Source organism: Salmo trutta, chromosome 17 (genome assembly GCF_901001165.1).
Source record: "Salmo trutta chromosome 17, fSalTru1.1, whole genome shotgun sequence".
NCBI lineage: Eukaryota > Metazoa > Chordata > Actinopteri > Salmoniformes > Salmonidae > Salmo > Salmo trutta.
In genome coordinates, this window is record NC_042973.1 from 972,497 (window position 1) to 997,714 (window position 25,218).

The following is a 25,218-nucleotide window of genomic DNA, read 5'->3' on the forward strand; positions in this document are numbered from 1 at the left end:
GATAGTGTTTCCATTCCTCTTTAAGAGTTGATAGTGTTTCCATTCCCCTTTAAGAGTGGATAGTGTTTCCATTCCCCTTTAAGAGTGGATAGTGTTTCCATTCCCCTTTAAGAGTGGATAGTGTTTCCATTCCCCTTTAAGAGTGGATAGTGTTTCCATTCCTCTTTAAGAGTTGATAGTTCAGTGTCAGTGGTGATAGGGTCAAGGTAAACAGGGCTGTGGGGTGTTCTTCACATTGTGGCAGAGTTTATGTCCTTTCTGTATAGCGACTTCTATCCTCAACACTGTCCCGTCCGTCAGCTGGCCATCTTCATAGGCCGTGCCGCCAACATCTACCCCCTCTCCTTCCTGCTCAACCTGGGACGAAGAAACAAGATCAGGGGGAACTTACAGCACATGATGATGTTCGCAGGTACAGACCAGTGACGTCTGTGGTACAGACCAGCGACGTCTGTGGTACAGACCAGCGACGTCTGTGGTACAGACCAGCGACGTCTGTGGTACAGACCAGCGACGTCTGTGGTACAGACCAGCGACGTCTGTGGTACAGACCAGCGACGTCTGTGGTACAGACCAGCGACGTCTGTGGTACAGACCAGCGACGTCTCTGGTACAGACCAGCGACGTCTCTGGTACAGACCAGCGACGTCTCTGGTACAGACCAGCGACGTCTCTGGTACTGACCAGCGACGTCTCTGGTACTGACCAGCGACGTCTCTGGTACTGACCAGCGACGTCTCTGGTACTGACCAGCGACGTCTCTGGTACTGACCAGCGACGTCTCTGGTACTGACCAGCGACGTCTCTGGTACAGACCAGCGACGTCTCTGGTACAGACCAGCGACGTCTCTGGTACTGACCAGCGACGTCTCTGGTACTGACCAGCGACGTCTCTGGTACTGACCAGCGACGTCTGTGTGGTACAGACCAGCGACGTCTGTGTGGTACAGACCAGCGACGTCTGTGTGGTACAGACCAGCGACGTCTGTGGTACAGACCAGCGACGTCTGTGGTACAGACCAGCGACGTCTCTGGTACAGACCAGCGACGTCTCTGGTACTGACCAGCGACGTCTGCGGTACAGACCAGCGACGTCTGCGGTACAGACCAGCGACGTCTGCGGTACAGACCAGCGACGTCTGCGGTACAGACCAGCGACGTCTGCGGTACAGACCAGCGACGTCTGCGGTACAGACCAGCGACGTAGCGGCTGGACCAGCGGGCGGTATTCTGGTAGCAGCTGGACCAGCGGGAGGTATTCTGGTAGCAGCTGGACCAGCGGGAGGTATTCTGGTAGCAGCTGGACCAGCGGGCGGTATTCTGGTAGCAGCTGGACCAGCGGGCGGTATTCTGGTAGCAGCTGGACCAGCGGGAGATATTCTGGTAGCAGCTGGACCAGCGGGCGGTATTCTGGTAGCAGCTGGACCAGCGGGAGGTATTCTGGTAGCAGCTGGACCAGCGGGAGGTATTCTGGTAGCAGCTGGACCAGCGGGAGGTATTCTGGTAGCAGCTGGACCAGCGGGCGGTATTCTGGTAGCAGCTGGACCAGCGGGCGGTATTCTGGTAGCAGCTGGACCAGCGGGAGGTATTCTGGTAGCAGCTGGACCAGCGGGAGGTATTCTGGTAGCAGCTGGACCAGCGGGAGGTATTCTGGTAGCAGCTGGACCAGCGGGCGGTATTCTGGTAGCAGCTGGACCAGCGGGAGGTATCCTGGTAGCAGCTGGACCAGCGGGAGGTATCCTGGTAGCAGCTGGACCAGCGGGAGGTATCCTGGTAGCAGCTGGACCAGCGGGAGGTATCCTGGTAGCAGCTGGACCAGCGGGAGGTATCCTGGTAGCAGCTGGACCAGCGGGAGGTATCCTGGTAGCAGCTGGACCAGCGGGAGGTATCCTGGTAGCAGCTGGACCAGCGGGCGGTATCCTGGTAGCAGCTGGACCAGCGGGCGGTATCCTGGTAGCAGCTGGACCAGCGGGCGATATCCTGGTAGCAGCTGGACCAGCGGGAGGTATTCTGGTAGCAGCTGGACCAGCGGGAGGTATTCTGGTAGCAGCTGGACCAGCGGGAGGTATTCTGGTAGCAGCTGGACCAGCGGGAGGTATTCTGGTAGCAGCTGGACCAGCGGGAGGTATTCTGGTAGCAGCTGGATGAGGTTGTGGTCAGATTGTCCAGTGGAGGCAGATCAGTCAAATGTTTTTTCTGAATGAATAACGGACTATGTTAACTCCTGTACTGACAATGTGGTGCCAAGCAAAACTATGAAACGCTACGCAAATAATAAACCATGTGTCGTAAAGTAAATCAAGGAGGCACCGAGCAGGAAAAAGACTGGTTGACAGTAGTACAGAACGAGATTAAAGGGCTGATCAGGAAAGGCAAACATAAATACAAACTGAAATTAGAACGCTGCAAGAGAATAACATGAAGGATGTCTGGGATGGTATGAAGAAGATAACAGGCTACAGCACCAGGGGACAGCTACAGAGCTACAGAGTTAGAACGCTGCAAGAGAATAACAGGAAGAAGATAACAGGCTACAGCACCAGGGGACAGCTACAGAGCTACAGAGTTAGAACCAGTTTCTCAGCAGAGCAACAGCAGGTTGGGGGGAGGTGCTGGACACTGATCTGCGAAGCGCTGAGCCCATGAGCATCTGGGAGGAACATTTGGTGAAGCTGCTGAAGAGGATCAATCCCAGGAAGTCAGTAGGGCCTGATGGGGTTATTAAAGCCAGGGGACTCAAGGTGTATGCAGGCTGTCATACTGCAGTATATTTTCAACCTGTCCCTAATATTCACAGATATTCCTACTAATTGGGAAACATCCTGCATAGTGTCGATTTCAAAGAAAGCAGGAGGGACTGAGCACTGAAAGACTTCACACAAGTCATGAAAACCTTTTGAGTGGGTTTTAATACCTTTTATGAAGAGTCGATGTGGCAGGTTATCTGGATCCTTTGCAATTTGCCTACTGCCCAAAAGCTGGTGTTGAAGATGACCTCCACAGACTATATGAGCACCTGGAGAAGCCTGGCTGTGGTGACAACAAGGTTCTTTGACTTCTCCAGTGCTTTCAGTAGCATACAACCCCACCTGCAGGCCCAAAAGATAAAGGACATTCACGTAAACCCACACAAAATCAAATGGATTGTTTACTACCTGACGAATGGAACAGCGTTGGTAAGGCTGAACCAGGAAGTATCAGATCGGATATGTACCAATACGGGGGGCGGCGCAGGGGATGGTCTTGGCACATTTTTCTGTTTACCTTTTACACAAATGACTTAAAACACCAGTGAACTGAGTCACTTAGACATTCACCCACCCGCTCCACAGGGCTCTGACACTCACCCACTCCACAGGGCTCTGACACCCACCCACTCCACAGGGCTCTGACACCCACCCACTCCACAGGGCTCTGACACCCACCCACTCCACAGGGCTCTGACACCCACCCACTCCACAGGGCTCTGACACTCACCCACTCCACAGGGCTCTGACACCCACCCACTCCACAGGGCTCTGACACCCACCCACTCCACAGCACTCTGATGATTTTACTGTGGGTTCCTCTCCAGACGCCACTAGCTAGGTGGTTTTACTGTGGGTTCCTCTCCAGACGCCACTAGCTAGGTGGTTTTACTGTGGGTTCCTCTCCAGACGCCACTAGCTAGGTGGTTTTACTGTGGGTTCCTCTCCAGACGCCACTAGCTAGGTGGTTTTACTGTGGGTTCCTCTCCAGACGCCACTAGCTAGGTGGTTTTACTGTGGGTTCCCCTCCAGACGCCACTAGCTAGGTGGTTTTACTGTGGGTTCCTCTCCAGACGCCACTAGCTAGGTGGTTTTACTGTGGGTTCCTCTCCAGACGCCACTAGCTAGGTGGTTTTACTGTGGGTTCCTCTCCAGACGCCACTAGCTAGGTGGTTTTACTGTGGGCTCCTCTCCAGACGCCACTAGCTAGGTGGTTTTACTGTGGGTTCCTCTCCAGACGCCACTAGCTAGGTGGTTTTACTGTGGGTTCCTCTCCAGACGCCACTAGCTAGGTGGTTTTACTGTGGGTTCCTCTCCAGACGCCACTAGCTAGGTGGTTTTACTGTGGGTTCCTCTCCAGACGCCACTAGCTAGGTGGTTTTACTGTGGGTTCCCCTCCAGACGCCACTAGCTAGGTGGTTTTACTGTGGGTTCCTCTCCAGACGCCACTAGCTAGGTGGTTTTACTGTGGGCTCCTCTCCAGACGCCACTAGCTAGGTGGTTTTACTGTGGGTTCCTCTCCAGACGCCACTAGCTAGGTGGTTTTACTGTGGGTTCCTCTCCAGACGCCACTAGCTAGGTGGTTTTACTGTGGGCTCCTCTCCAGACGCCACTAGCTAGGTGGTTTTACTGTGGGTTCCTCTCCAGACGCCACTAGCTAGGTGGTTTTACTGTGGGTTCCTCTCCAGACGCCACTAGCTAGGTGGTTTTACTGTGGGTTCCTCTCCAGACGCCACTAGCTAGGTGGTTTTACTGTGGGTTCCTCTCCAGACGCCACTAGCTAGGTGGTTTTACTGTGGGTTCCCCTCCAGACGCCACTAGCTAGGTGGTTTTACTGTGGGTTCCTCTCCAGACGCCACTAGCTAGGTGGTTTTACTGTGGGTTCCTCTCCAGACGCCACTAGCTAGGTGGTTTTACTGTGGGTTCCTCTCCAGACGCCACTAGCTAGGTGGTTTTACTGTGGGTTCCCCTCCAGACGCCACTAGCTAGGTGGTTTTACTGTGGGTTCCCCTCCAGACGCCACTAGCTAGGTGGTTTTACTGTGGGTTCCTCTCCAGACGCCACTAGCTAGGTGGTTTTACTGTGGGTTCCTCTCCAGACGCCACTAGCTAGGTGGTTTTACTGTGGGTTCCTCTCCAGACGCCACTAGCTAGGTGGTTTTACTGTGATTGAGTGTTTTACTGTGTGTTCCCCTCCAGGCCTGCGGGGGGCGATGGCGTTTGCCCTGGCAATCCGGGACACGGCTACCTACGCACGCCAGATGACGTTCACCACCACCCTCCTCATCGTCTTCTTCACCGTCTGGGTGTTTGGAGGAGGGACCACCCCCATGTTGTCATGGCTACACATTAGGTTAGTTAGATGGCTGGGTGTTTGGAGGAGGGACCACCCCCATGTTGTCATGGCTACACATAGAACAACCTCTCTCCTTCACTTCTATTCCTGTCTCTTCCTCTTCATCCCAAATGGCACCCAATCCCCTATGTAGTGCACTACTATAGACCAGAGCCCAATCCCCTATGTAGTGCACTACTTTAGACCAGAGCCCTATTCCCTAATATAGTGCACTACTTTAGACCAGAGCCCTATCCCCTATGTAGTGCACTACTTTAGACCAGAGCCCTATTCCCTATATAGTGCACTACTTTAGACCAGAGCCCTATCCCCTATGTAGTGCACTACTTTAGACCAGAGCCCTATTCCCTATATAGTGCACTACTATAGACCAGAGCCCTATTCCCTATGTAGTGCACTACTTTAGATCAGAGCCCTATTCCCTATATAGTGCACTACTTTAGACCAGAGCCCTATTCCCTATATAGTGCACTACTTTAGACCAGAGCCCTATTCCCTATATAGTGCACTACCTTAGACCAGAGCCCTATTCCCTATATAGTGCACTACTTTAGACCAGAGCCCTATTCCCTATATAGTGCACTACTTTAGACCAGAGCCCTATTCCCTATATAGTGCACTACTATAGACCAGAGCCCTATTCCCTATATAGTGCACAAATATTGGTGAAAAGTAGTGCACTATATAGGAAGCAGGGTGTCATTTGGATGGAGTTGTCTCTCTGTATCACTCTGTTCATCTGTATCACTCTTCATCTGTCCAGCCCTTTTTAAACATGATTACAATGATTTGTTTGTTGTGTAATTCCAGTTGTCTCATTGTGGTTTGGTGAGGATGAGACGGTCTGTGTGGTGAGGATGAGACGGTCTGTGTGGTGAGGATGAGACGGTCTGTGTGGTGAGGATGAGACGGTCTGTGTGGTGAGGATGAGACGGTCTGTGTGGTGAGGATGAGACGGTCTGTGTGGTGAGGATGAGACGGTCTGTGTGGTGAGGATGAGACGGTCTGTGTGGTGAGGATGAGACGGTCTGTGTGGTGTGGTGAGGATGAGACGGTCTGTGTGGTGAGGATGAGACGGTCTGTGTGGTGAGGATGAGACGGTCTGTGTGGTGAGGATGAGACGGTCTGTGTGGTTTGGTGAGGATGAGACGGTCTGTGTGGTGTGGTGAGGATGAGACGGTCTGTGTGGTTTGGTGAGGATGAGACGGTCTGTGTGGTTTGGTGAGGATGAGACGGTCTGTGTGGTTTGGTGAGGATGAGACGGTCTGTGTGGTTTGGTGAGGATGAGACGGTCTGTGTGGTTTGGTGAGGATGAGACGGTCTGTGTGGTTTGGTGAGGATGAGACGGTCTGTGTGGTTTGGTGAGGATGAGACGGTCTGTGTGGTGAGGATGAGACGGTCTGTGTGGTTTGGTGAGGATGAGACGGTCTGTGTGGTTTGGTGAGGATGAGACGGTCTGTGTGGTTTGGTGAGGATGAGACTGCCTGTGTGGTGAGGATGAGACGGTCTGTGTGGTGTGGTGAGGATGAGACGGTCTGTGTGGTTTGGTGAGGATGAGACGGTCTGTGTGGTTTGGTGAGGATGAGACGGTCTGTGTGGTTTGGTGAGGATGAGACGGTCTGTGTGGTTTGGTGAGGATGAGACGGTCTGTGTGGTTTGGTGAGGATGAGACGGTCTGTGTGGTGAGGATGAGACGGTCTGTGTGGTGAGGATGAGACGGTCTGTGTGGTTTGGTGAGGATGAGACGGCCTGTGTGGTTTGGTGAGGATGAGACGGCCTGTGTGGTTTGGTGAGGATGAGACGGTCTGTGTGGTTTGGTGAGGATGAGACGGTCTGTGTGGTTTGGTGAGGATGAGACGGCCTGTGTGGTGAGGATGAGACGGCCTGTGTGGTGAGGATGAGACGGTCTGTGTGGTTTGGTGAGGATGAGACGGTCTGTGTGGTGAGGATGAGACGGCCTGTGTGGTTTGGTGAGGATGAGACGGTCTGTGTGGTGAGGATGAGACGGTCTGTGTGGTGAGGATGAGACGGTCTGTGTGGTGAGGATGAGACGGTCTGTGTGGTTTGGTGAGGATGAGACGGTCTGTGTGGTTTGGTGAGGATGAGACGGTCTGTGTGGTGAGGATGAGACGGTCTGTGTGGTTTGGTGAGGATGAGACGGTCTGTGTGGTTTGGTGAGGATGAGACGGTTTGTGTGGTTTGGTGAGGATGAGACGGCCTGTGTGGTGAGGATGAGACGGTCTGTGTGGTGAGGATGAGACGGTCTGTGTGGTGTGGTGAGGATGAGACGGTCTGTGTGGTGAGGATGAGACGGTCTGTGTGGTGAGGATGAGACGGTCTGTGTGGTGAGGATGAGACGGTCTGTGTGGTGAGGATGAGACGGTCTGTGTGGTTTGGTGAGGATGAGACGGCCTGTGTGGTTTGGTGAGGATGAGACGGCCTGTGTGGTTTGGTGAGGATGAGACGGCCTGTGTGGTTTGGTGAGGATGAGACGGTCTGTGTGGTGAGGATGAGACGGTCTGTGTGGTGAGGATGAGACGGTCTGTGTGGTGAGGATGAGACGGCCTGTGTGGTGAGGATGAGACGGTCTGTGTGGTGAGGATGAGACGGTCTGTGTGGTTTGGTGAGGATGAGACGGTCTGTGTGGTGAGGATGAGACGGCCTGTGTGGTTTGGTGAGGATGAGACGGTCTGTGTGGTGAGGATGAGACGGTCTGTGTGGTGAGGATGAGACGGTCTGTGTGGTTTGGTGAGGATGAGACGTCTGTGTGGTGAGGATGAGACGGCCTGTGTGGTTTGGTGAGGATGAGACGGCCTGTGTGGTTTGGTGAGGATGAGACGGTCTGTGTGGTGAGGATGAGACGGTCTGTGTGGTGAGGATGAGACGGTCTGTGTGGTTTGGTGAGGATGAGACGGTCTGTGTGGTTTGGTGAGGATGAGACGGTCTGTGTGGTGAGGATGAGACGGTCTGTGTGGTGAGGATGAGACGGTCTGTGTGGTGAGGATGAGACGGTCTGTGTGGTGAGGATGAGACGGTCTGTGTGGTGAGGATGAGACGGTCTGTGTGGTGAGGATGAGACGGTCTGTGTGGTGAGGATGAGACGGTCTGTGTGGTTTGGTGAGGATGAGACGGTCTGTGTGGTGAGGATGAGACGGTCTGTGTGGTGAGGATGAGACGGTCTGTGTGGTGAGGATGAGACGGTCTGTGTGGTGAGGATGAGACGGTCTGTGTGGTGAGGATGAGACGGTCTGTGTGGTGAGGATGAGACGGCCTGTGTGGTGAGGATGAGACGGTCTGTGTGGTGAGGATGAGACGGTCTGTGTGGTGAGGATGAGACGGTCTGTGTGGTTTGGTGAGGATGAGACGGTCTGTGTGGTTTGGTGAGGATGAGACGGTCTGTGTGGTTTGGTGAGGATGAGACGGTCTGTGTGGTTTGGTGAGGATGAGACGGTCTGTGTGGTTTGGTGAGGATGAGACGGTCTGTGTGGTGAGGATGAGACGGTCTGTGTGGTTTGGTGAGGATGAGACGGTCTGTGTGGTTTGGTGAGGATGAGACGGTCTGTGTGGTTTGGTGAGGATGAGACGGTCTGTGTGGTGAGGACGAGACGGCCTGTGTGGTGAGGACGAGACGGTCTGTGTGGTGAGGATGAGACGGTCTGTGTGGTTTGGTGAGGATGTGACGGTCTGTGTGGTGAGGATGAGACGGTCTGTGTGGTGAGGATGAGACGGTCTGTGTGGTGAGGATGAGACGGTCTGTGTGGTTTGGTGAGGATGAGACGGTCTGTGTGGTGAGGATGAGACGGTCTGTGTGGTGAGGATGAGACGGCCTGTGTGGTGAGGATGAGACGGTCTGTGTGGTTTGGTGAGGATGAGACGGTCTGTGTGGTGTGGTGAGGATGAGACGGCCTGTGTGGTTTGGTGAGGATGAGACGGCCTGTGTGGTTTGGTGAGGATGAGACGGCCTGTGTGGTTTGGTGAGGATGAGACGGCCTGTGTGGTTTGGTGAGGATGAGACGGTCTGTGTGGTGAGGATGAGACGGTCTGTGTGGTGAGGATGAGACGGTCTGTGTGGTGAGGATGAGACGGTCTGTGTGGTGAGGATGAGACGGTCTGTGTGGTGAGGATGAGACGGTCAGTGTGGTTAGGATGAGACGGTCTGTGTGGTGTGGTGAGGATGAGACGGTCTGTGTGGTGAGGATGAGACGGTCTGTGTGGTGAGGATGAGACGGTCAGTGTGGTGAGGATGAGACGGTCAGTGTGGTGAGGATGAGACGGTCTGTGTGGTGTGGTGAGGACGAGACGGTCTGTGTGGTGTGGTGAGGACGAGACGGTCTGTGTGGTGAGGACGAGACGGTCTGTGTGGTGTGGTGAGGACGAGACGGTCTGTGGGGTGTGGTGAGGACGAGACGGTCTGTGTGGTGTGGTGAGGACGAGACGGTCTGTGGGGTGTGGTGAGGACGAGACGGTCTGTGTGGTGAGGACGAGACGGTCTGTGTGGTGTGGTGAGGACGAGACGGTCTGTGTGGTGTGGTGAGGATGAGACGGTCTGTGTGGTGAGGATGAGACGGTCAGTGTGGTGAGGATGAGACGGTCTGTGTGGTTTGGTGAGGATGAGACGGTCTGTGTGGTGAGGATGAGACGGTCTGTGTGGTTTGGTGAGGATGAGACGGTCTGTGTGGTGTGGTGAGGATGAGACGGTCTGTGGGGTGAGGATGAGACGGTCTGTGTGGTGTGGTGAGGATGAGACTGTCTGTGTGGTGAGGATGAGACGGTCTGTGTGGTGAGGATGAGACGGTCTGTGTGGTGTGGTGAGGATGAGACGGTCTGTGTGGTGTGGTGAGGATGAGACGGTCTGTGTGGTGAGGACGAGACGGTCTGTGGGGTTTGGTGAGGACGAGACGGTCTGTGTGGTGAGGATGAGACGGTCTGTGTGGTGTGGTGAGGATGAGACGGTCTGTGTGGTGTGGTGAGGATGAGACGGTCTGTGGGGTGAGGATGAGACGGTCTGTGTGGTGTGGTGAGGATGAGACGGTCTGTGTGGTGAGGATGAGACGGTCTGTGTGGTGAGGATGAGACGGTCTGTGTGGTGTGGTGAGGATGAGACGGTCTGTGTGGTGAGGATGAGACGGTCTGTGTGGTGAGGATGAGACGGTCAGTGTGGTGAGGATGAGACGGTCTGTGTGGTTTGGTGAGGATGAGACGGTCTGTGTGGTGAGGACGAGACGGTCTGTGTGGTGAGGACGAGACGGTCTGTGTGGTGAGGATGAGACGGTCTGTGTGGTGAGGACGAGACGGTCTGTGTGGTGTTTATCCAGAAGATGGGGCCAGAGAGCCATACAGCAGCTTTACCCATTGGCCCAAATCTTTACACCTCTTTATCCATCCACCACTATAGTTTCCCCTAACTGTCACCATGGGAACTGCTGGGAGAGTGGAAAGGTACTCCTGTGCAGTACAGTGTTCAGCCAGAGGACTGTAGTACCACCTAGAGGGCTGTAGTACCACCTAGAGGGCTGTAGTACCACCTAGAGGACTGTAGTACCACCTAGTTGACTGTAGTACCACCTAGAGGACTGTAGTACCACCTAGAGGACTGTAGTACCACCTAGAGGGCTGTAGTACCTGACTGTAGTACCACCTAGAGGGCTGTAGTACCACCTAGAGGACTGTAGTACCACCTAGAGGGCTGTAGTACCTGACTGTAGTACCACCTAGAGGGCTGTAGTACCACCTAGAGGACTGTAGTACCACCTAGAGGACTGTAGTACCACCTAGAGGACTGTAGTACCACCTAGAGGGCTGTAGTACCACCTAGAGGGCTGTAGTACCACCTAGAGGGCTGTAGTACCTGACTGTAGTACCACCTAGAGGACTGTAGTACCACCTAGAGGACTGTAGTACCACCTAGAGGGCTGTAGTACCTGACTGTAGTACCACCTAGAGGACTGTAGTACCACCAAGAGGACTGTAGTACCACCAAGAGGACTGTAGTACCACCTAGAGGACTGTAGTACCACCTAGAGGGCTGTAGTACCTGACTGTAGTACCACCTAGAGGGCTGTAGTACCTCCTAGAGGACTGTAGTACCTCCTAGAGGACTGTAGTACCACCTAGAGGACTGTAGTACCACCTAGAGGACTGTAGTACCACCTAGAGGACTGTAATACCACCTAGAGGGCTGTAGTACCTGACTGTAGTACCACCTAGAGGACTGTAGTACCACCTAGAGGGCTGTAGTACCACCTAGAGGGCTGTAGTACCTGACTGTAGTACCACCTAGAGGGCTGTAGTACCACCTAGGGGACTGTAGTACCACCTAGGGGACTGTAGTACCACCTAGAGGACTGTAGTACCACCTAGAGGGCTGTAGTACCACCTAGAGGACTGTAGTACCACCTAGAGGACTGTAGTACCACCTAGAGGACTGTAGTACCACCTAGAGGACTGTAGTACCACCTAGAGGGCTGTAGTACCTGACTGTAGTACCACCTAGAGGACTGTAGTACCACCTAGAGGGCTGTAGTACCACCTAGAGGGCTGTAGTACCACCTAGAGGGCTGTAGTACCTGACTGTAGTACCACCTAGAGGACTGTAGTACCACCTAGAGGACTGTAGTACCACCTAGAGGACTGAGGACTGTAGTACCACCTAGAGGACTGTAGTACCACCTAGAGGGCTGTAGTACCACCTACAGGGCTGTAGTACCTGACTGTAGTACCACCTAGAGGACTGTAGTACCACCTAGAGGGCTGTAGTACCACCTAGAGGACTGTAGTACCACCTAGAGGACTGTAGTACCACCTAGAGGACTGTAGTACCACCTAGAGGACTGTAGTACCACCTAGAGGGCTGTAGTACCACCTAGAGGGCTGTAGTACCACCTAGAGGGCTGTAGTACCACCTAGAGGGCTGTAGTACCACCTAGAGGGCTGTAGTACCACCTAGAGGACTGTAGTACCACCTAGAGGACTGTAGTACCACCTAGAGGACTGTAGTACCACCTAGAGGGCTGTAGTACCACCTAGAGGGCTGTAGTACCACCTAGAGGACTGCTGCTAATAGTAGGGATGTCGGACCAGGTAACTCTACTTGCTGCTAGTAGTAGGGATGTCGGACCAGGTAACTCCACCTGCTGCTAATAGTAGGGATGTCGGGCCAGGTAACTCCACCTGCTGCTAATAGTAGGGATGTCGGGCCAGGTAACTCTACCTGCTGCTAATGGTAGGGATGTCGGGCCAGGTAACTCTACCTGCTGCTAATGGTAGGGATGTCGGGCCAGGTAACTCTACCTGCTGCTAGTGGTAGGGATGTCGGGCCAGGTAACTCTACCTGCTGCTAGTGGTAGGGATGTCGGGCCAGGTAACTCTACCTGCTGCTAGTAGTAGGGATGTCGGGCCAGGTAACTCTACCTGCTGCTAGTAGTAGGGATGTCGGGCCAGGTAACTCTACCTGCTGCTAGTAGTAGGGATGTCGGGCCAGGTAGCTCTACTTGCTACTAGTAGTAGGGATGTCGGGCCAGGTAACTCTACCTGCTGCTAATAGTAGGGATGTCGGGCCAGGTAACTCTACCTGCTGCTAATGGTAGGGATGTCGGGCCAGGTAACTCTACCTGCTGCTAGTGGTAGGGATGTCGGGCCAGGTAACTCTACCTGCTGCTAGTAGTAGGGATGTCGGGCCAGGTAACTCTACCTGCTGCTAGTAGTAGGGATGTCGGGCCAGGTAACTCTACCTGCTGCTAGTAGTAGGGATGTCGGGCCAGGTAACTCTACCTGCTGCTAGTAGTAGGGATGTCGGGCCAGGTAACTCTACCTGCTGTTAGTAGTAGGGATGTCGGACCAGGTAACTCTACCTGCTGCTCTGGGAATGGACATATTAACTGTGATGTGATGTGAAACTCGCTGTCAGAGTGAGTTGTTTAAAGAGCTTAGCTAACATGACTATCTGCCTGTCTGTCATCCAGTATGGTCTGGCCAGGCTCTGGTCCATATTGATCAGAGTAAAGAGGATTATGGGTAGTGATGTGTGTTGGCAGCTGCTCATTTTGAATGACTAATGCTGTCTCTGTGTGGTGTACAGACAGGGTTAATCCACAGTCTCTAAAGCAGAGAGTAGCAATATGGTGATACTCCCAGGAAGGCACCAAACAGACCAGGCCGGGGTTTGGGCTTTAAGAAGTCAATCATTCTCCCTGAGTTATACATTTTCTCGAAATCGAAAGGGACGACCTCGATTGGATCCAATGTCTTCAGTAGTTGAACATGTTATTTCTCCAACCTTGTGAAAGTGACAAACTGACACACTTTTTCATGTTTCGTTAAAAACTACTTTATATCGCCGTAACTTTTGATTTGAAGGCCTGCAAAATGTGCAATTCGGCGCGAGACAACGGTTAGACCAGATGATGTTTCTAGGCATGAGCTTAGCTAGCCAACTTCGCCATAACATCTCATGGAGAAGCAGTTTTAGTCTATCTTCATACTGTAATGTGTTTTGGTTCATCTGAGAAGTCTGTAGGGTTATCCTGGTTGACTTAAACCCATCACTGTAGTGCCCAGAGTTGTGCCAAAAGGACTATAAGCATGTGTTTGGAGGAGAGGAGAAGCTAGTCTGTATCAGTGTGTTTAGAGGAGAGGAGAAGCCAGTCTGTATCAGTGTGTTTAGAGGAGAAGCTAGTCTGTATCAGTGTGTTTAGAGGAGAGGAGAAGCCAGTCTATCAGTGTGTTTAGAGGAGAGGAGAAGCCAGTCTGTATCAGTGTGTTTAGAGGAGAAGCTAGTCTGTATCAGTGTGTTTAGAGGAGAGGAGAAGCCAGTCTATCAGTGTGTTTAGAGGAGAGGAGAAGCTAGTCTGTATCAGTGTGTTTAGAGGAGAGGAGAAGCCAGTCTGTATCAGTGTGTTTAGAGGAGAAGCTAGTCTGTATCAGTGTGTTTAGAGGAGAGGAGAAGCCAGTCTATCAGTGTGTTTAGAGGAGAGGAGAAGCCAGTCTGTATCAGTGTGTTTAGAGGAGAGGAGAAGCCGTAGGGAGGGCAGCGGTAGGGAGGCTGCCGTCGGTAGGGCAGCGGTAGGGAGGCTGCCGTCGGTAGGGCAGGGGTAGGGTTAGGGAGGCTGCAGTCGGTAGGGCAGCGGTAGGGTTAGGGAGGCTGCAGTCGGTAGGGTTAGGGAGGCTGCAGTCGGTAGGGCAGCGGTAGGGTTAGGGAGGCTGCAGTCGGTAGGGTTAGGGAGGCTGCAGTCGGTAGGGTAGGGTTAGGGAGGCTGCAGTCGGTAGGGCAGCGGTAGGGTTAGGGAGGCTGCCGTCGGTAGGGCATGGGTAGGGTTAGGGAGGCTGCAGTCGGTAGGGCAGCGGTAGGGTTAGGGAGGCTGCCGTCGGTAAGCAGCGGTAGGGAGGCTGCTGTCGGTAGGGCAGCGGTAGGGAGGCTGCCGTCGGTAGAGCAGCGGTAGGGAGGCTGCCGTCGGTAGGGCAGCGGTAGGGAGGCTGCCGTCGGTAGGGCAGCGGTAGGGAGGCTGCCGTCGGTAGGGCAGCGGTAGGGGTAGGGAGGCTGCAGTCGGTAGGGCAGCGGTAGGGAGGCTGCAGTCGGTAGGGTTAGGGAGGCTGCAGTCTGTAGGGCAGGGGTAGGGTTAGGGAGGCTGCCATCGGTAGGGCAGCGGTAGGGGTAGGGAGGCTGCCATTGGTAGGGCAGCGGTAGGGGTAGGGAGGCTGCCATCGGTAGGGCAGCGGTAGGGGTAGGGAGGCTGCAGTCGGTAGGGCAGCGGTAGGGTTAGGCTGCCGTCGGTAGGGCAGGGGCAGGGTCAGGGAGGCTGCCATCGGTAGGGCAGCGGTAGGGTCAGGGAGGCTGCCGTTTTGTAGGGTAGCGGTAGGGAGGCTGCCGTCGGTAGGGTTAGGGAGGCTGCAGTCGGTAGGGTTAGGGAGGCTGCCATCGGTGGGGCAGCGGTAGGGGTAGGGAGGCTACCGTCGGCAGGGTTAGGGAGGCTGCCGTCGGTAGGGCAGGGGTAGGGAGGCTGCCGTCGGTAGTGCAGGGGTAGAGTTAGGGAGGCTGCAGTCGGTAAGGCAACGGTAGGGGTAGGGAGGCTGCAGTCGGTAGGGCAGCGGTAGGGTTAGGGAGGCTGCCGTCGGTAGAGCAGGGGTAGGGTTAGGGAGGCTGCAGTCGGTAGGGCAGCGGTAGGGTTAGGGAGGCTGCCGTCAGTAGGGCAGGGGTAGGGAGGCTGCCGTCGGTAGGTCAGCGGTAGAGAGGTTGCCATTGGTAGGGCAGCGGTAGGGAAGCTGCAGTCGGTAGGGTTAGGGAGGATGCAGTCGGTAGGGTTATGGAGGCTGCAGTCGGTAGGGCAGGGGTAGGGTTAGGGATTCTGCCATCGGTAGGGCAGCGGTAGGGGTAGGGAGGCTGCCATCGGTAGGGTAGGGAGGCTGCAGTCGGTAGAGCAGCGGTAGGGTTAGGCTGCCGTCGGTAGGGCAGGGTCAGGGAGGCTGCCATCGGTAGGGCAGCGGTAGGGGTAGGGAGGCTGCAGTCGGTAGGGCAGGGGTAGAGTTAGGGAGGCTGCAGTCGGTAAGGCAGCGGTAGGGAGGCTGCAGTCGGTAGGGCAGCGGTAGGGTTAGGGAGGCTGCCGTCGGTAGGGCAGGGGTAGGGTTAGGGAGGCTGCAGTCGGTAGGGCAGCGGTAGGGGTAGGGAGGCTGCCGTCAGTAGGGCAGGGGTAGGGAGGCTGTCGTCGGTAGGGCAGCGGTAGGGAGGCTGCCGTCGGTAGGTCAGCGGTAGGGAGGCTGCCATCGGTAGGGCAGCGGTAGGGGTAGGGAGGCTGCCATCGGTAGGGTAGGGAGGCTGCAGTCGGTAGGGCAGCGGTAGGGTTAGGCTGCCGTCGGTAGGGCAGGGGCAGGGTCAGGGAGGCTGCCATCGGTAGGGCAGCGGTAGGGGTAGGGAGGCTGCAGTCGGTAGGGCAGCGGTAGGGTTAGGCTGCCGTCGGTAGGGCAGGGTCAGGGAGGCTGCCGTCGGTAGGGCAGGGGCAGGGTTAGGGAGGCTGCCATCGGTAGGGCGGGGTTAGGGAGGCTGCCATCGGTAGTGCGGGGTTAGGGAGGCTGCCATCGGTAGGGCGGGGTTAGGGAGGCTGCCATCGGTAGGGCGGGGTTAGGGAGGCTGCCATCGGTAGGGCGGGGTTAGGGAGGCTGCCATCGGTAGGGCGGGGTTAGGGAGGCTGCCATCGGTAGGGCGGGGTTAGGGAGGCTGTAGGTGATGGTGGTGGATTTACTGAATCCACACCACCTCCGGTAGTGATTGTTTTCCCGCACAGCGATTAGGATTGCGACGACGCGCTTTAGATTTAGACAAAACGAACAAAACAGAACGGTATAACTATAAACAAAAAAACAATTCACGCAGGTGAGCTCAGGGTCTGGCAGCAGGGCCGTGTCCCCGAGGGTAGCCTAGACCAGACTGATCCTCTGTCTCCTCCTCAGTCCAGCCGCTGTGTCTGTCTCCTAGCCAGGACGAGATCAGTGCATGTGTCCAAAACACACAGTCTCGTATGTATCTGAGACGGACGCCAATTAATGCTTTAATGCTTTACTAAGCTTAAGTGATTATAAAGATTATAGCTCTCTATCTGTAATCCTTTCATCATCACAGTAGGCCCTCTAGTCTGTCTATCTCTCTATATTACTATTACACATCAGCCCACTGAGCATAATATCCACTAACACCAGTCAGTCTACCCCACTGAGCATAATATCCACTAACACCAGTCAGTCAGTCTACCCCACTGAGCATAATATCCACTAACACCAGTCAGTCTACCCCACTGAGCATAATATCCACTAACACCAGTCAGTCTACCCCACTGAGCATAATATCCACTAACACCAGTCAGTCAGTCTACCCCACTGAGCATAATATCCACTAACACCAGTCAGTCAGTCTACCCACAAAGCATAATATCCACTACACCAGTCAGTCTACCCCACTGAGCATAATATCCACTAACACCAGTCAGTCAGTCTACCCCACTGAGCATAATATCCACTAACACCAGTCAGTCAGTCTACCCCACTGAGCATAATATCCACTAACACCAGTCAGTCAGTCTACCCCACTGAGCATAATATCCACTAACACCAGTCAGTCAGTCTACCCCACTGAGCATAATATCCACTAACACCAGTCAGTCAGTCTACCCCACTGAGCATAATATCCACTAACACCAGTCAGTCAGTCTACCCCACTGAGCATAATATCCACTAACACCAGTCAGTCAGTCTACCCCACTGAGCATAATATCCACTAACACCAGTCAGTCAGTCTACCCCACTGAGCATAATATCCACTAACACCAGTCAGTCAGTCTACCCCACTGAGCATAATATCCACTAACACCAGTCAGTCAGTCTACCCCACTGAGCATAATATCCACTAACACCAGTCAGTCAGTCTACCCCACTGAGCATAATATCCACTAACACCAGTCAGTCAGTCTACCCCACTGAGCATAATATCCACTAACACCAGTCAGTCAGTCTACCCCACTGAGCATAATATCCACTAACACCAGTCAGTCAGTCTACCCCACTGAGCATAATATCCACTAACACCAGTCAGTCAGTCTACCCCACTGAGCATAATATCCACTAACACCAGTCAGTCAGTCTACCCCACTGAGCATAATATCCACTAACACCAGTCAGTCAGTCTACCCCACTGAGCATAATATCCACTAACACCAGTCAGTCAGTCTACCCCACTGAGCATAATATCCACTAACACCAGTCAGTCAGTCTACCCCACTGAGCATAATATCCACTAACACCAGTCAGTCAGTCTACCCACTGAGCATAATATCCACTAACCTGTCCTGACCTCTCTACAGGGTCGGAGTGGACCCAGATCAAGACCTGCAACAATGTGGAGATAACTTCCAGCTCTTTCAAGGGGTGAGTCTATGGGTCTGTCCTCAATCGAACCCTATTCCCCATATAGTGCACTACTTTAGACCATGGCCCATCTGTTTATCTCGGTGTGTCCCAATGTCCCCTCTACTGACTACAGTACTCTAGATCAGGAGTTCCAAACCTTTTCAATCGGGAAGGGGGGGTGCACCATGTCTATGGGCACAAGTACTGTTCCCTCTGGTTATTCCAGTACTGTTCCCTCTGGTTATTCCAGTACTGCTCCCTCTGGTTATTCAAGCACTGTTCCCTCTGGTTATTCCAGCACTGTTCCCTCTGGTTATTCCAGCACTGCTCCCTCTGGTTATTCCAGTACTGTTCCCTCTGGTTATTCCAGTACTGTTCCCTCTGGTTATTCCAGTACTGTTCCCTCTGGTTATTCCAGTACTGTTCCCTCTGGTTATTCCAGTATTGTTCCCTCTGGTTATTCAAAAACTGTTCCCTCTGGTTATTCCAGTATTGTTCCCTCTGGTTATTCCAGTACTGTTCCCTCTGGTTATTCCAGTACTGTTCCCTCTGGTTATTCCAGTACTGTTCCCTCTGGTTATTCCAGTATTGTTCCCTCTGGTTATTCCAGTATTGTTCCCTCTGGTTATTCAAAAAACTGTTCCCTCTGGTTATTCCAGTATTGTTCCCTCTGGTTATTCCAGTACTGTTCCCTCTGGTTATTCCAGTACTGTTCCCTCTGGTTATTCCAGTACTGTTCCCTCTGGTTATTCCAGTACTGCTCCCTCTGGTTATTCCAGTACTGCTCCCTCTGGTTATTCCAGTACTGCTCCCTCTGGTTATTCCAGTACTGTTCCCTCTGGTTATTCCAGTACTGTTCCCTCTGGTTATTCCAGTACTGTTCCCTCTGGTTATTCCAGTACTGTTCCCTCTGCTTATTCCAGTACTGTTCCCTCTGCTTATTCCAGTACTGTTCCCTCTGGTTATTCCAGTACTGTTCCCTCTGGTTATTCCAGTATTGTTCCCTCTGGTTATTCAAAAACTGTTCCCTCTGGTTATTCCAGTATTGTTCCCTCTGGTTATTCCAGTACTGTTCCCTCTGGTTATTCAAAAACTGTTCCCTGTGGTTATTCCAGTACTGTTCCCTGTGGTTATTCCAGTACTGTTCCCTCTGGTTATTCCAGTACTGTTCCCTCTGGTTATTCCAGTACTGCTCCCTCTGGTTATTCCAGTACTGCTCCCTCTGGTTATTCCAGTACTGCTCCCTCTGGTTATTCCAGTACTGCTCCCTCTGGTTATTCCAGTACTGTTCCCTCTGGTTATTCCAGTACTGTTCCCTCTGGTTATTCCAGTACTGTTCCCTCTGGTTATTCTAGTACTGTTCCCTCTGGTTATTCCAGTACTGTTCCCTCTGGTTATTCCAGTATTGTTCCCTCTGGTTATTCCAGTACTGTTCCCTCTGGTTATTCCAGTACTGCTCCCTCTGGTTATTCCAGTACTGCTCCCTCTGGTTATTCCAGTACTGTTCCCTCTGGTTATTCCAGTACTGTTCCCTCTGGTTATTCCAGTACTGTTCCCTCTGGTTATTCCAGTATTGTTCCCTCTGGTTATTCCAGTATTGTTCCCTCTGGTTATTCAAGCACTGTTCATTACACCATCTATTCCCTTTTGGTGGTGGATTTTTTTTTTCATTGTTAAAGTTTATTACCTGCAATTCTACACAATTTTGTCATTGTGATGCAAAGAATCCTTTGCAGTTTTAAAGCACATTTTCTTGGAATTCTATAAATGTTTTGCCCTGTCTAATGTGTATTCATGTGATATTTGAGTGACAAGAAAAATACAACAATATCTATGTGCTAAAAAAACCTAACTGGTCTGTAGGCTGGTTGATCTGGACATTTCTGACAAGTTATAAATATCTCTCTAAGAGGAACTGGTGATGCACCACCGTGTGCTTTCTGCTATTACAACTCTCAAGAGGAAGTTTAAGACTCTTCTACCCTGTCCTCCACTAGAGATATATAAACTGTTCTGGCATCAGGGGAAAGAGACTCCTCTTCATCAGTCAACTTTGATATCACTTCCTCTTCTACTGGTTGTCGGATATTGTGGTTAGTTCAGGGTTCATGGCCTATCAGGGTAAGACTGAAACAGTCAAAGTTGTTTCCTGTGTGTCTTGGCTCTTTGAACAGCCCTGGAGCACATCAGACTCTAAAACACTCACTACAAGACAAAGGAGCTGATCGTGGACTACAGGAAAAGGAGGGCTGAACAGTCCCCCATTTAACATTGACGGATGTTAATGGGGGACAAGTTCCTTGGTGTCCACATCACCAACAAACTAACATGGTCCAAACACACCAAGACTGTCGTGAAGAGGGCACGACAACACCTTTTCCCCCTCAGGAGACTGAAAAGATTTGGCATGGGTCCTCAGATCCTCAAAAAGTTCTACAGCTGCACCATCGAGAGCATCCTGACTGGTTGCATCACTGCCTGGTATGGCAACTGCTCGGCAAGGCACTACAGAGGGTAGTGTGTACGGCCCAGTACATCCCTGGGGCCAAGCTTCCTGCCATCCTGGACCTATATACTAGGCAGTGTCAGAGGAAGGCCCAAAAAATTGTCAAGGACTCCAGTCACCCAAGTCATAGACTATTCTCTCTGCTACCGCACGGCAAGCGGTACCGAAGCACTAGGTCCAAAAGGAACAGCTTCTATCCCCAAGCCATAAGACTGCTGAACAGTTAATCAAATGGACTGCATTATTGGTTACAGGTTAGTAAGTAAGCATTTCACTGTGAGGTCTACTACACCTGTTGTATTCAGCATTTCACTGTAAGGTCTACTACACCTGTTGTATTCAGCGTTTCACTGTAAGGTCTACTACACCTGTTGTATTCAGCATTTCACTGTGAGGTCTACTACACCTGTTGTATTCAGCATTTCACTGTGAGGTCTACACCTGTTGTATTCAGCATTTCACTGTGAGGTCTACTACACCTGTTGTATTCAGCATTTCACTGTAAGGTCTACTACACCTGTTGTATTCAGCATTTCACTGTGAGGTCTACTACACCTGTTGTATTCAGCATTTCACTGTGAGTTCTACTACACCTGTTGTATTCAGCATTTCACTGTGAGGTCTACTACACCTGTTGTATTCAGCATTTCACTGTGAGGTCTACTACACCTGTTGTATTCAGCATTTCACTGTGAGGTCTACTACACCTGTTGTATTCAGCATTTCACTGTGAGGTCTACTACACCTGTTGTATTCAGCATTTCACTGTGAGGTCTACTACACCTGTTGTATTCAGCATTTCACTGTGAGGTCTACTACACCTGTTGTATTCAGCATTTCACTGTGAGGTCTACTACACCTGTTGTATTCAGCATTTCACTGTGAGGTCTACTACACCTGTTGTATTCAGCATTTCACTGTGAGGTCTACTACACCTGTTGTATTCAGCATTTCACTGTGAGGTCTACTACACCTGTTGTATTCAGCATTTCACTGTAAGGTCTACTACACCTGTTGTATTCAGCATTCACTGTAAGGTCTACTACACCTGTTGTATTCAGCATTTCACTGTGAGGTCTACTACACCTGTTGTATTCAGCATTTCACTGTGAGGTCTAATACACCTGTTGTATTCAGCATTTCACTGTGAGGTCTACTACACCTGTTGTATTCAGCATTTCACTGTAAGGTCTACTACACCTGTTGTATTCAGCATTTCACTGTGAGGTCTACTACACCTGTTGTATTCAGCATTTCACTGTGAGGTCTACTACACCTGTTGTATTCAGCATTTCACTGTAAGGTCTACTACACCTGTTGTATTCAGCATTTCACTGTGAGGTCTACTACACCTGTTGTATTCAGCATTTCACTGTGAGGTCTACTACACCTGTTGTATTCAGCATTTCACTGTGAGGTCTACTACACCTGTTGTATTCAGCATTTCACTGTGAGGTCTACTACACCTGTTGTATTCAGCATTTCACTGTGAGGTCTACTACACCTGTTGTATTCAGCATTTCACTGTGAGGTCTACTACACCTGTTGTATTCAGCATTTCACTGTGAGGTCTACTACACCTGTTGTATTCAGCATTTCACTGTGAGGTCTACTACACCTGTTGTATTCAGCATTTCACTGTGAGGTCTACTACACCTGTTGTATTCAGCATTTCACTGTGAGGTCTACTACACCTGTTGTATTCAGCATTTCACTGTGAGGTCTACTACACCTGTTGTATTCAGCATTTCACTGTGAGGTCTACTACACCTGTTGTATTCAGCATTTCACTGTGAGGTCTACTACACCTGTTGTATTCAGCATTTCACTGTGAGGTCTACTACACCTGTTGTATTCAGCATTTCACTGTGAGGTCTACTACACCTGTTGTATTCAGCATTTCACTGTGAGGTCTACTACACCTGTTATATTCAGCATTTCATTGTAAGGTCTACACCTGTTGTATTCAGCATTTCACTGTAAGGTCTACTACACCTGTTGTATTCAGCATTTCACTGTAAGGTCTACTACACCTGTTGTATTCAGCATTTCACTGTGAGGTCTACTACACCTGTTGTATTCAGCATTTCACTGTGAGGTCTACTACACCTGTTGTATTCAGCATTTCACTGTGAGGTCTACTACACCTGTTGTATTCAGCATTTCACTGTGAGGTCTACTACACCTGTTGTATTCAGCATTTCACTGTGAGGTCTACTACACCTGTTGTATTCAGCATTTCACTTTGAGGTCTACTACACCTGTTGTATTCGGCACATGTGACAAAAAACATTTGAATTGATTTGAAACAACTGACTCTATACAGTGCCTTCAGAGTATTTATACCCCTTGACTTATTCAACATTTTGTTGTGTCACAGCCTGAATTCAAAATGGATTAAATAAACACACATTTCTCACCCATCTACACACCACATAATAAAGTGAAAACGTTTTTTTGAAATGTTAGATTTTTGGGGGGGAAATGAAGTACAGAAATATCTAATTGATGTAAGTATTCAGTCAATACATGTTAGAATCACCTTTGACAGCTGTGGGTGTTTCTGGGTAATTCTCTAAGAGTTTTCCACACCTGGATGGTACAACATTTGCCCATTATTCTTTTCAAAATTCATCATGCTCTGTCAAATTGGTTGTTGATCATTGCTAGAAAAACATTTTCAGGTCTTGCCATAGATTTTCAAGTGGGTTTAAGTCAAAACTCGGCCACTCAGGAACATTCACTGTCTTCTTGGTAAGCATCTCCAGTGTAGATTTGGCCTTGTGTTTTACATTATTGTCCTGCTGGAAGGTGAATTCATCTCCCAGTGTCTGGTGGACAGCAGACTGAACCAGGTTTTCCTCTAGGATTTACCCTGTTCTTAGCTCTATTCCTTTTCTTTTTTATCCTGGAAAACTCCCCAGTCGTTAAAGATTACAAGCATACCCATAACATGAGAAGCCACCACTATGTTTGAAAATATGAAGAGTAGTACTCAGTAATGTGTTGTATTGGATTTGCCCCAAACATAACACTTTGTATTCAGGACATGTGAATTGCCACAAAATGTATTTCCATGTGAAAATGTTATGGGATTTGCTCCATTGGTTTTGTTGGTAGGCCTACATTATGCTCAAATAGCCTATTGGCTACTGTCTAAAACTGTAAGGGTTCAGCCTATTGGCTACTGAAACTGTCAGGGTTCAGCCTATTGGCTACTGAAACTGTCAGGGTTCAGCCTATTGGCTACTGTCTAAAACTGTAAGGGTTCAGCCTATTGGCTACTGTCTAAAACTGTAAGGGTTCAGCCTATTGGCTACTGTCTATAACTGTAAGGGTTCAGCCTATTGGCTACTGTCTATAACTGTCAGGGTTCAGCCTATTGGCTACTGTCTATAACTGTCAGGGTTCAGCCTATTGGCTACTGAAACTGTCAGGGTTCAGCCTATTGGCTACTGTCTATAACTGTAAGGGTTCAGCCTATTGGCTACTGTCTATAACTGTCAGGGTTCAGCCTATTGGCTACTGAAACTGTCAGGGTTCAGCCTATTGGCTACTGTCTATAACTGTAAGGGTTCAGCCTATTGGCTACTGTCTAAAACTGTAAGGGTTCAGCCTATTGGCTACTGTCTAAAACTGTAAGGGTACAGCCTATTGGCTACTGTCTAAAACTGTAAGGGTACAGCCTATTGGCTACTGTCTAAAACTGTCAGGGTTCAGCCTATTGGCTACTGTCTAAAACTGTCAGGGTTCAGCCTATTGGCTACTGTCTAAAACTGTCAGGGTTCAGCCTATTGGCTACTGTCTAAAACTGTCAGGGTTCAGCCCATTGGCTACTGTCTAAAACTGTCAGGGTTCAGCCCATTGGCTACTGTCTAAAACTGTCAGGGTTCAGCCCATTGGCTACTGTCTAAAACTGTCAGGGTTCAGCCCATTGGCTACTGTCTAAAACTGTCAGGGTTCAGCCTATTGGCTACTGTCTAAAACTGTCAGGGTTCAGCCTATTGGCTACTGTCTAAAACTGTCAGGGTTCAGCCTATTGGCTACTGTCTAAAACTGTAAGTGTTCAGCCTATTGGCTACTGTCTAAAACTGTAAGGGTTCAGCCTATTGGCTACTGTCTATAACTGTCAGGGTTCAGCCTATTGGCTAGGGTCCAGGAACAGGGTTGTCTACCCCTGGTGTATAGGGTCCAGGAACAGGGTTGTCTACCCCTGGTGTATAGGGTCCAGGAACAGGGCTGTCTACCCCTGGTGTATAGGGTCCAGGAACAGGGTTACCTACCCCTGGTGTATAGGGTCCAGGAACAGGGTTGTCTATCCCTGGTGTAAAGGGTCCAGGAACAGGGTTGTCTACCCCTGGTGTATTGGTCATTTGGGACACCACCTCTGTCTCCACTTTACCAGCCTGCCAATAGACTGACCCCTCCCATTCTCTCCAGCCTGCCAATAGACTGACCCCTCCCATTCTCTCCAGCCTGCCAATAGACTGACCCCTCCCATTCTCTCCAGCCTGCCAATAGACTGACCCCTCCCATTCTCTCCTGTTCAATGTGTCCTGTCTTCTGCTAAATGGTTTTCCTCGACAGAAAGAGGGGTGTGAATACTGGGGGGTGTGAATACTGGGGGGTGTGAATACTGGGGGGTGTGAATACTGGGGGGTGTGAATACTGGGGGGTGTGAATACTGGGGGGTGTGAATACTGGGGGGTGTGAATACTGGGG

The 25,218-nt window shown here is 51.3% G+C and overlaps 1 protein-coding gene across 1 annotated transcript in view; it reads left to right on the top strand.

The window, feature by feature from the left end:
- slc9a7 (solute carrier family 9 member 7) overlaps positions 1 to 25,218 on the top strand; it is a 69,518-nt gene that overhangs the window by 31,127 nt on the left and 13,173 nt on the right. The window contains exons 11-13 of the mRNA XM_029695336.1: positions 301 to 412; positions 4,946 to 5,099; positions 17,945 to 18,008. Coding sequence (XP_029551196.1) covers positions 301 to 412; positions 4,946 to 5,099; positions 17,945 to 18,008 — 330 coding nt within the window. The remainder of the gene's footprint in view (positions 1 to 300; positions 413 to 4,945; positions 5,100 to 17,944; positions 18,009 to 25,218) is intronic.